Raw genomic sequence first — 12,530 nt, 5'->3', positions numbered from 1 at the left:
GAAGTATTTGTATGCATACACACACACACACACACACACACACACACACGGGGACTTCAAGAAGTTCATGGAAAAATTTACATTTCTAATTTTATTGTCTCACAAACTTTCTGAGGTACCCTAGCTCTGTGTATGCAACAAAGACATATTGTCAAAAGTCCTTTACAATTACATATTATACACATGCTTGAAGATATGTATGCGTTTCATCCAATTCTCTTCCTAAAATCAAAACATGGAAGAGAGCTGACTTTTTGGTTCACATACACCCATCTGAATCTAAATATTGAGCAAGAAACTTCCAAAAAGAACTCTGGGTACCCAGGATATGGGCACAGAAACCCCATGTGCCTTTCTTTCTGCTCGTCTGTGATGCAATACTACTCCACAAGATACTAAGACATTTTCTCCACACTAGCAAGTGAGATCTAGAGACAGCTCTCAACTGCCCAGCACCTGTTGTACCAGGGCACCAAGGTGCACACAGTCTGAGGACCCACAGCATCACTTCTTCAATCTGTTACCTTGATGAAGACGGCCACTTTGCTGACTTCACTTCTGCTTTTGGGTGTTGACACCTGGTTTTCCTTTTCATCAAGTGGGCAGGTAGTCATTGTTGCCCAGTGCATCTGAAATTCTCTAGGCTTCTCCTTGTGATAGCCAAAATTTGTTTCTAATCACCAGTGCCATTTATCAGATTCCCTTGTAGAGCAACCCACTTTGCACCATGTGCTAAAGTCTATCACTGTCAGAAATCTTCATGTCATATCACCTTTAAGATGTTGCTACAATGCCATTTTCTCTGTGATGACTTCCTGCTTCTTTTCCCCCATAGCTTTCATTGCCTTATAACGTGAACTATAATGCACGTATTAGGTATATTGTTTCTCTCCCCCTACTAGAATATGATCTGTAGGAGGGCAGAGATTTTTGCCTGTATGCTTCACTATATTTCCAGAACCTACAAGACTATCTGGTACATAGTAAGTGCTCAGTAAAAATTTGTTGAATTCATGAAAAAGTGTATACATTATACACAAATATGTTTATAACAGTATAATATATACAATTTAAGATAATATATTTTAGATAAAAGAATATATTACATACAAATATTTATGTACTTAAAATCACACACACACACATACATGAAGGCAGTCCTCACTTTGCACAGTAATGTGTTGACTGAACCATGTGCATATAAGAACAGTGTTTTGCTTTCAACTATCACAGAACATAAGTACACACACTTTTCCTATGTGCATAAAACTCAGTTAATGTAGTTTTTTTTTTCAAAGCAAATACTTTATATACACAGGGTACTTCCAAAAGTTCACAGAAAGATAGAATTAAAAGATAATATAAATCTTTCCATGAACTTTTTGAAGATCCCTTTTGTGTATGTATGTGTGTTTGTGTGTGTGTATAGAGATATATATATATACATATACACATATATAGATATCTCTCTATATAAAGAATATTTAAAGCAAAAACAACTATGTATTGTGGGAGTGTTAGCATGTATAGATGTAAAATAAATGACGATGCAAACACAAAGAGTATGAGGGGTTTAAATGGAATTATAATGTTGTAAAGCTCTTGTTCATGAAGTAGAGAGTATTTCTAAGGTAGACAGTGCTAAAGTAAAATTGCATATAATAATGTGTGCAGCACCATTTAAAAAAATAAAAGATAAAAAACAAAAGCCAATAAAGGAGATAACATGAAATACTAAAATTGATTAACCATAAATAGAAAACAAACAAAAAACCAGACAACATACAGAGAAGAAAAATACCAATATAGTCACCTTACATGCTACCCTATCAGTAATTACATTCAATATTAATCAGCTAAATACCCCACGATAAAGGCAAAAATTACTAGAATGGATTAAAGAATTATAATCTGAATGTGATAATTAACTTTATGTGTGAATTTAACTGGGCCACAGGTACCCAGATATTTGGTCAAACACGATTCTGAGTGTTTCTGTGAGGGTGTGTAGATGATATTAACATTTGAATTGGTGTACTGTGGAAAGCAGATCACCCTCAGTAATGTGGGTGGCCTCATTCAAGCAGTTGAATGCCTGAATAGAACAAAAAGTCAGACCCTCTATCAAGTAAGAAAGAATTCTTCGTGCCTAATGTCCTTCTAATTGGGTCATAGGATTTTTTCTTGGTTTTGAACTTGAACTGAAACATTGGCTCTTATTGGACCATGAGCCTGCCAAAATTTGGACTGGAACTACACCATCAGCTTCCCAAGTTCTTAGTCCTACAGACTCATACTGTAACCAAACCACTGGCTGATTGGCTGTCCTGTGTCTCCAGTTTGTCAAATGCCACCCTGTAGATTTTGGGACATGCCTGCCTCCATAATCACAAGAACCAATTTCTTATAATAAATCTCTGTGTGTGTGTGTGTGTGTGTGTGTATACACATATGTATATGTGTGTGTATATCCATATATTAACATAACTAAGAAGACATTTCATAAGAATTAAAGGGCCAATTTACTAAAAGGTCAAAATCATGCACATAATGTGTACAACCTAATAAAAGAGCTACTAATCTTAAGTTAATTTGCCAAACTAAGGGGGAGGAATAGACATATTTGCAACCATATTTCAAGTTTTAAACACACTTCTTTAAGTAATTGATAGAACAACAACTTAAAAAATCAGTAAGGATACAGAAAATGTGATCAATATGCTCTACTAACTAGAACTAAGTGACATTTATAGAACTATATTCTACAAAAACAGAATACATTTTCCAATGCATACAAAATAATTTTCAAAATAGACCAAATGCTGGGCATTAAACCATCTTTATTTATTTAAAATGACTCAAGTCATACTGGGGCAAATAGTCAGATCACAATGGAATTAAAATTGCAATTAATATTATTGAAATTTGTATAAAACATTTAAATGTTTGGAAATTATACAGCAAAATTAAAAATAGCTGGTGACTTAAAGAAAAAATTACAATAAAAAATATATAAATTATTTTGAAGTAAATGATAAAAACATAACATACCAAAATGTGTAAGATGTTGCTTTAGTAGGGATCAAAGAGAAATTTATATCTTTAAATAACTATACAAAAGAGGAAATATTAAAAATCAGTGACCAAGCTTTGTGCATGAAAAATACAGAAAAATAATAAATCAAAACCAAAGTAAATAGAAAAATGAACAAAATAGAAATAAGAGCTGAAATAACTGAAATTGAAAACAGGCAAACAGAGAAAATTACACTAGTCAAGAGTTGATTCATTGAAAAGGGTAAAAAACCTGGTAACCCTAGAAATACTAGCTAAAAACTAAGAAAAGCAAACAAAAAAAGGAGAGATACAAAAAAAAAAAAAAATTAGAAGAAAAAAACACCAAATCACTCATATCAGGAATAAAAGAGAAACAACACTACATATTACACAGACATTTAAAAGATACTAAGATACTAAGGGGAGATTTTGTTATTTTCCCTTAATAAAGGAAAATTGTTAACTTTAAATTGTTTAACAATTAACAGATTGTTAACTATTAACAAAGGGAGATTGACAACTTTTAGTTAATAAACTTGACAAGTTAGATGAAACGGAAAAACATATCCTTAAAAGTAAGACTTATCCAAACTAACAAAGAAGGAAAAAAAAGAATCTGAATAATGTGATTTCTGTTAAAATCAACAATAAAAATACAACCTAATTAATATATGGGCAACAGTGTGAACTACAGTAATGCCTCTCTTAATGACAGGGATAGGCTCTGAGAACGTGTCATTAGGTGATTTCATTGTTGTACATATTTAAATATTGTAATACATTGTATTATTACATATTGAAATATTATTACATATTGTAATAAGTAATATTACATACGTATTACATATAGTAACATTGTAGAGTGCATTTACATAAGCCTCGATGGTACAGCCCACTACCACACTGGCTGTATGGCATAGCCATTATAATCTTTTGGGGCCACCATAGTATAAATGGTTTGTTGTTGACCAAAATGTCATTACACAGAGAATGACTGTGTTCAAAGATTTACAAATGGCCTGTAAGTACATGAAAAAGTGCTCATAATTAGCCATTATGAAAATAAAAATGAAAACCACAATAACAAACACATAAATGGTAAAGAACTGGAAATAAAAATGTTCCAAAAAATAAAAATAAAAAACGTAAAATTAATAAAAGAAAACAAAAGAGAAAAAAATAACAGTTTAAAAGTAAACAACCCAATTATAAAATGAGCTAAAAGATGTTCCATATCATGTGTCATCAGAGTATTATAAATTGAAGAAACCAGATACCATTGTGCACCTATTAGAATGGCTGAAGTCCAGAACACTGATAATGCCAGATGCTGACAAGTATGTGGAAGAAGAGGAACTTGCATTTGTTGCTGGTGGGAATGCAAAATGGAGCAACCTCTTTGAAAGACAGTTTTGTCAGTTTCTTACAGAACTAAATATAGTCATACCATTCAATCTAGCAATTGTTTTCCTTGGTATCTACCCAAATGAGTTGAAAATGTATACCCACACAAAAAATCTTTACATAAATGTTTATAGCAGTTTTATTCAAGATTGCCAAAACATGGAAGCAATCAATATGCCCTTCAGTAGGTAAGTGAATAAACAAACTGTGCCATTTGCAAACAACAGAACATTACACAGTGACAAAGAGAAATTAGTAGTCAGAACATGAAAAAGTTTATGGCAGTTTTATTTATAATGGCAAAAACATGGCAGTAACCATAATGTTCTTCAGTAGTTGACTGGATAAATAAACTTTAGTATATTCAGGCAATAGAATATTATTCAGCACTGAGAGGAAATGAGCTATCAAGCTTTGCAAAGACACGGAGGAAACAAATGCATATCATTGAGTTAAAGAAGCCAATCTGAAAAGTCTACATACCATATGATTCAAATTATATGACACCCTGGAAAAGGCAAAACTACGGAAACAAGACAAAGGTCAGTAGTTGGCAGAGGTTAGGTGAAAGGGAGGGATGAATAGGAGCAGCACAGAGTATTTTTAAGGCAGGAAAACTATCCTGTTTGAACCTATAATGCTGGACACATGGCATTATACATTTGTCAAAATGCATAGAATGTACAACAGCAAGAGGAAATCCTAATGTAAACGATGGACTTTGGGGGATAATGATGTGTCAATGTAGGTTCAACAATTGCAACAAATGTACGGCTCTGGTGGTCGATGTGGACAGTCAGAGAGGTTGTGCTTGTGTTGGGAGTAGCAGGGGGTAAATGGAAATTCACTGTACTTCCAGCTCAGTTCTGCTGCGAATCTAAAACTGACGTAAAAAATAAGATCTACTTTAGAAGAAAGAAAGAAATGAGGTATTAAGCCACAAAATGAAGAATTTTACATGTTTCATGTTAAGAGAAAGAAGTCAGTTGAGAAGGTGATACAATGTATGATTCCAACTACATATGATATTCTGGAAAAGGCACAACTATGCACAGTAAAAAGATGAGAATTTGCCAGGGGGTTGGTCGGAGGGGATACAGGGTGTTTTTAGAACTGTGAAATTATCCTGTATGATAATATAGGGGTGAACAAAGTCATTTGTCAAAACCCATAGAATGTACAGCATAGAGAATGAACCCTAATGTAAATGATGAACTTTAGTTAATAATAATAATAATATATCAATATTGCCTCATCAGTTGTAACAAATGGATCACACTAAAGCAAGATGTAAATAGTAGGAGAAATTGTGGGGGGGCCTGGGTAAGTGTGGAGGGTTGAGGTTGCAGATGGGAAGTCTCTGTACTTTCCCCTCGATTTTTCTTTTTTCTTTTCTTTTTTTTTCCCCTTTTTTTTGTCTTTTTTCGTGACCAGCAACGGATCGCAACCCTCAGTGTCGCGCCCATACCGGACCGGGACCGGCAACGGGATCGCAACCCTCGGTGTTGCTCCCGCACCTCGCTCAGCCAGTGAGCGGCCGGTCTGTATGTGGGATCTGAACCCTCGGTGGGAGTGCCACCGTGCTTCCCAAGCGGCCACTGTAGCAGTGCGCCACCGGGCCGGCCCTCCCCTCAATTTTTCTGTAAACCCATAACTGCTCTACAAAATAGTCTATTAATTAGAAACAAAAACCCCAACACAAACAAACAAAATTCCACAGTGGTACACCTTTTCACATCTTGGAATGTCTACAAATAAAAATAATGGATTATGTCAATTTTAGCAAGGAAGTGGAATAACTGGAGTCCTCAGACTTACTATCTGGAGTGTAAATTTTTACAATCACCATTTCACTTCATTAGTATGACCAAAATCAAAAAGACTGACACTACAAAATTATGCAAGGTTGTCGGGTACCTGGAGTTATCATACAGTCTGGCAGTGTGTAAAATGGTCTAACACAACCGTGGAGAACTGTGGCAGTTTTTTATGAACCCATATACCCTATGACCCAGCCATTCAACCCCCAGGCCCAAGACAAATGAAAATATGTGTTCACAAAAAGACTAGTAAAATAATTTTCAAAACTGCTTTTTTTAATAATAGCACCAAATTGTATATCCCGAGTGTCAACAGGTAATAGATAAACAAACTGTGGAGTTACAAACAAAATGGGATATTTTCAACATTAAAATACAGCACACTTGCAATATATGCAGCATGTTTACATCGCAAAAAATATGTATATATATTGAACAAAAAAATTCAGACTCCCCTCTCTAAAACAAAAACAAAAAACAGTATATGTTCTGCAGATTCCATTTTATGAAATTTAATAATAGGCAAAACTAATCTATAATGAGTGAAATCAGAAAGTGTGTGCTTTTGGAGGTAGAAGAATTGACTGGAAAAGAACACACAGTAAAACTCTTTGATAATGAAAATATTATATATCTTGTTTTGGGTGTTGGTTACTCAGTGGCAAAGCTGATTAAATGAAACACTTTAGATCTGTGCATTGGATTGTATGTTAATTATATCTGAAATTTTAAAAAAGATTTTGCCAGCACTGTGTAATGGTTGAGAATGCTGGCCAGGCTTTAAACCCAGATTCTGCTATATATTGGCAGTTTTTAGATAAGCTAATTAATTTACTGAGCCTCAAATTCTTGACATGTAAAATGAAGCGAAACATGATTTTTTTGAAGATTCAATAAATAGTGTATGTAAAGCTATGGGGATGGTACTTTATTAAGTAATAAGTATTCAATCAATACTAGTTACACTATTTTAACGAAGTCCTTTCATTTTTTTTAAATACCTTGTGCTTCTGCTACCTCCTATACCTTTACAAATTATTTTCCTACTCAGACTCTCTTTCTGTAGAACATTCATGAATCTTTCACAGGTTTGGATTTTTTTTTTTTCATTGCTATAGTCAGCTTCTCAGCCCCTCTCTTCCCCGAAGATCAAAGCAGAAGAGAGTTTTTTCATATTTCCATCAACTATGACCAACATAATATGACCACATTAATATCCTTCTGTGACTAACAATATGATCTTGCATCTGCTTTTTTTCTGTAGTCTTATCTAAAGCACAGCACTAGACATTTCATAAACAAGTAATTTTAAAGTCTGCAAAAATCATAAATGATTATTTTTCTCACTTTTGCACATTTACACCAAGACTTACAGCTATAGAGGAGTGAAAGACAGGCAGTTCTGGTGCTAATCCCACGCTTTCATTCCATAGTTCCTTACTGACCACTCTGTGAGTGGGACCGCAAGGGTCCAGTCTGCTCCTGGTCACTGGCTTCCTGCTCCTATTACTCTATCCTTAGTTCTCCTCCCCCCTTTTTCAATTTATTTTTACACATCTGTTATATACGGAAAGCCCTTTCTAATTAGAGGACAGACAGACACCAAGTTTCTATGGATGTTTTGTACTCATTTCCCTTTTGTTTTCTAGTTGCCTTGAATTTTCGAGCTGTTTCATAGAGAATCAAGGAAAGAAATGTTTGTCAACACATTTTTGAGGAGGAAGATGGTGGGGCTTTCAGGAAACTAGATTTCACAATGTGATGAGGGGTTTGGGGAGACCTATTTAAGACTTGTGATCTAAATGCCCCTCTAGACTCAGGGAAGTATTGAGTTTTACTGTTATTAAGATGATCAGTTATCACAAAGTGCTGTATGTGCCTTGGTTCCTAAGGTGTATTTGATGATGGGGGTAAGTAGTTTGTAAGAAGCTATGGTGAGCTATTCAAGCAGCCTGGGTCTGAGAGCACCAGTTGTCTAAAACAAGCAGGTGCATTTTTTGTGGAGGATAAACTCTACTTACCCACCTTTTCTGGATCCTTTACAATCACTAGATGCTTAATCCCCAACTTTTCTCTGCTAGTTCAAGAATGTTAACAAGGGTGTCAAAGGTTCTCGTGTATGAGTTGTCTTTCATTTGTAATTACATCTACATTTTTTCTCTCCTGTGTCATCCCTACTCTTTTCTTTTTGACTTCTGTATTGCCTGTTGGCATAAACAGGGGCTCTTTTCATCGAACGGATTTGGTGGGGGTTGACATTGTATGGCAGTGCTAATTACCGAGTTCCAACATCAGTGAGAAAAACTAGGACATACCGGTAGCCATCTATTGCATGGGATGACTCACAGCATGGTGGACTGAAGGTCAAACCTGTCATAAACATTTCATAAGAAATGGTCAATGGGAGAACATAATGTCTGATGAGTACATACATTTGAATTAGAGTAGGAGAAAGTGTGCTTTAATGAGGGTGGAAATATCACAGGCTGGAAAATGAACTGGCTGTCCACATCCACTTGATAACAGGGGAGTAGAAAGTTTTGTGTTTAGAGTTGGCCACTCTGCAATGTTTCCAAACCCCTATAATACTGGGGAATCCTATATGGATCTGGGCTGTAAACCCAAGGGAGGAGCTGAAAACCATGATGCATGGGGTCCACTTGATAACAGGGGAGTAGAAAGTTTTGTGTTTAGAGTTGGCCACTCTGCAATGTTTCGAAACCCCTATAATACTGGGGAATCCTATATGGATCTGGGCTGTAAACCCAAGGGAGGAGCTGAAAACCATGATGCATGGGAGTATACGTTCTGCAAAAATGGCTTTCTCTGTGCCGGGTCCTGTGCCCAGCAGTAAATAGCCTTTTCTGGGTATAAACAGGAGTGACATACAGTGTCTCCCTTTACCCAAACTTCTGCTTTCCATGGTTTCAGTTACCCGCAGTCAACCTGCAGTTTGAAAATATTAAATGGAAAATTCCAGAAATACGTAATTCATTAGTTTTAAATTATGCACCATTCTGAGTTGTGCAATGAAATCCCATGCCGCCCAACTCACTCCCACCCAAAAGGTAAATTATCTCTTTGCCCAGTGCACTGATGCTGTATTCACTACCCACCCGTTGTTCACTTAGCAGCCATCTCCGTGACCGCACTGACTGCTACAGTGCTTGTGTTTAAGCAAACCTTATTTTACTTAATAATGGACCCAAAGTGCAAAAGAAGTGATGCTGGCAATTCAGATATGCCACATAGTAGCCGTAAAGTGTTCTCTCTAAGTGAAAAGGTAAAAGTTCTCAATAAGAAAAGAAAAAAAAAAATGTATACTGAGATTGCTAATATCTATGATAATAACAAATCTATCTGTGAAATTGTGAGGAAGGAAAAAGAAATTTGTACATGGGGTTTGCGACTTTCTGCAGTTTCGGACATCCACAGGGGATCCGGGAACACATCCCCTGCAGATAGGGAAGAACTACCACATCAGCAGGCACCCTGAAAAAGCCGATTGCCTTTGAAAAGAAGGGGTTCCTCGGGAATAACAAAATCCCTTTTATGGCCAGAAAATCACTAAACCCTCACCCCTAAATTATTTTATTTATTAATTATCTTATTTATTTATTTATTTATTAATAAATTACCGAGTTTGAGGAACTTTGGCTGACGGTAACTTAGCAGGAGGGGGAATAGACTTCGTCATCCTCTTCCGCCCCCTTGTGGCATCTTTTTTGTCACTCTGGACTCTTGCCCTGGGCTGCAAACAGCCTTATCTAAACTAAACATACTCAATATTTAGTACTTGGTATATTTCCAGAAAACTGTCCAACTAAACTGAGATTGTTACTTCCGTTTGGCATAAACTAGTATAGTGATACCCAATAATTTTGGTGTCTTCTGATTTATCTTCTAATTAATCATCTGTCTCATTTTTAAACTGATTTTTTTTTCCCCCATGGGTGGACTTCTAAAAATTCTATATTGCATTCTTCATCTGTTTCTTCCCATATGTCAATATTTAATCTATTTGTTCACCCGTTTTATTATTTTATAGTGCATTTTTTCTTTTTAAGATTTCATTTTTAAGTTTGTCCGCTCGCCAACTGAAAAACACTAAGAAACCCGTTCTTTTCCCTCAATCAAAATTCTTTCTCCCACTGCTTTCTGTCCTTCTCTCCCTAGTCTCTGCCATCCCTTTTCTCTGCCTGCCTCTACAGTGCCAGTTCTCTTCAAGACATGTGAGGAGTCTACTTCTGCACCGACTTCCTTGAGGAATGGCCAGACTGGACTGCCAGCTAGGTTGTCTTCTGAATCCCAAGCTGCTCACAAGAGTGCCCACACGGCACCTCTGCACAGCACTGCAAACGCCCTGTGTCCGAGTCAACACTCATCGACCTCTCTCCCCGTGTGCCTAAGACAGCCAAGTGCCCCAGAAACTTTCGGCTTTCCCAGGACAGAACTCTGCCTGCCTTCCCTGTTCTCTCACTCCCGTATTAATTGCGATAGCTGTCGACTACAGCTCCTGCACCTCTCTTACGTAAATGAACTTCTTTCATCCTCTGTCTCCTATCTGAGCTCAGACCACACCATCTCCCCCTTCTTGGATACCTTCCATGTCGCCAGTGGTCTATTCCCACTCCATACTGCAGTACAGTGATTTTTCTGAAATATAGATCTGTTTCTGTCACTCCCCTGTGAAAACTCATCCATGGAGTGTTTAACCAGTCTGTATTTGGGGACTGGACCAAGTGCGAAGGGATCTTGTGTCAGCCAGGACTCTGGTAGACGCCCCTCCGCACGATCCACTTGTGGTGGTCGGGGGCGGGGAAGGGGCGGGCTTGAGCCCCCTTCCCCCCTCCTTCTTACTGCGGAAAGCTGCAGAGCGAGCGGCACTCACTTCCTACTCGGCATTCAGCGGGGAGGGAGCCTCTGAACAGCCACGTAGGCATTCTCTTCTCTCTGGAGGAAAAGGCCCAGCAGCTGTCGGAGGAACGGCCCAGCAGCTGTCAGCCAAGGGACATGTCGCAGCTAAGTAAGAATCTGGGTGACTCGAGTCCTCCGGCGGAGGCCCCGAAGCCGCCTGCCTATAGCCGCCCTACGGTTCTGATGCGGGCCCCGCCCGCTTCCTCTCGGGCTCCACCAGTCCCTTGGGATCCTCCAATTGACTTGCAGGCTTCATTGGCCGCTTGGCAGGCACCTCAGCCCGCCTGGGAGGCCCCGCAGGGCCAGCTGCCCGCCCCGGTGGCTCCAATGGCCCAACCTCCGACCCTAGGGGGCCCGATGGTCCAGGCTCCCCCGCTGGCGGGCCCAGTGGGCAAGCCTCCGACTCCCGGAGTGCTGATGGTGCATCCTTCGGCTCCGGGAGCCCCGATGGCCCAGCCTCAAACTCCGGGAGTCCTGATGGTGCACCCTTCAGCTCCCGGAGCCCCTATGGCCCATCCTCCTCCTCCTCCGGGGACCCCGATGTCCCATCCTCCCCCTCCGGGTACCCCAATGGCCCATCCTCCCCCTCCGGGGACCCCGATGGCCCATCCAGCCCCTCCGGGGACCCCGATGGTGCATCCACCTCCACCGGGGACACCGATGGCTCATGCTCCCCCACCGGGGACACCGATGGCTCATCCTCCCCCGCCGGGGACACCGATGGCTCATCCTCCCCCACCGGGGACACCGATGGCACAGCCTCCTGCTCCGGGAGTCCTGATGGCCCAGCCTCTGACTCCCGGAGTCCTGATGGTCCAGCCTCCTGCTCCAGGAGCCCAGATGGCCCAACCTCCACCTCCGGGAGCCTTGATGACCCAGCCTCCACCTTCAGGAGCCCCCCTGGCCAAGCCTCCAGGTCCTGGAGTCCTGATGATCCAACCTCCAGGTTCGAGAACTACGATCACCCAGCCTCCAGCATCAGGAGCCCCCATGGCGCAGCCAGCGGCCCCACCTGCGCAGCCTCTGGCTTCCTGGGCTCCACAGGCTCAGCCTCTGATCCTGCAAATCCAGTCTCAGGTTATAAGGGCTCCTCCACAGGTTCCCCAGGGCCCACAGGCCCCCCCTGCGCAGCTGGCCACACCCCCGGGTTGGCAGGCTACCTCGCCGGGATGGCAGGCCACGCCGCAAGGCTGGCAGGCCACACCCCTGACCTGGCAGACCACGCAGGTCACCTGGCAGGCCCCTGCGATTGCCTGGCAGGCGCCGCAGCCGGTGCGCCAAGGCCCTCCACCCATCCGCCCTGGCCCCCCGCCCATCCGCCCTGGCCCCCCG

General features: G+C 40.3%; 1 protein-coding gene across 1 annotated transcript in view; it reads left to right on the top strand.

Moving 5' to 3' along the window:
* The first annotated feature begins 11,229 nt into the window (after positions 1 to 11,229).
* MAGEL2 (MAGE-like 2) overlaps positions 11,230 to 12,530 on the top strand; it is a 3,776-nt gene continuing 2,475 nt past the window's right edge. The window contains exon 1 of the mRNA XM_008566161.1: positions 11,230 to 12,522. Coding sequence (XP_008564383.1) covers positions 11,295 to 12,522 — 1,228 coding nt within the window. The 5' untranslated portion in view covers positions 11,230 to 11,294. The remainder of the gene's footprint in view (positions 12,523 to 12,530) is intronic.

The sequence above is a fragment of the Galeopterus variegatus genome, unplaced genomic scaffold, assembly GCF_000696425.1.
Source record: "Galeopterus variegatus unplaced genomic scaffold, G_variegatus-3.0.2 Scaffold226, whole genome shotgun sequence".
Taxonomy (NCBI): domain Eukaryota; kingdom Metazoa; phylum Chordata; class Mammalia; order Dermoptera; family Cynocephalidae; genus Galeopterus; species Galeopterus variegatus.
This window is presented reverse-complemented; position numbering and strand designations above follow the sequence as displayed.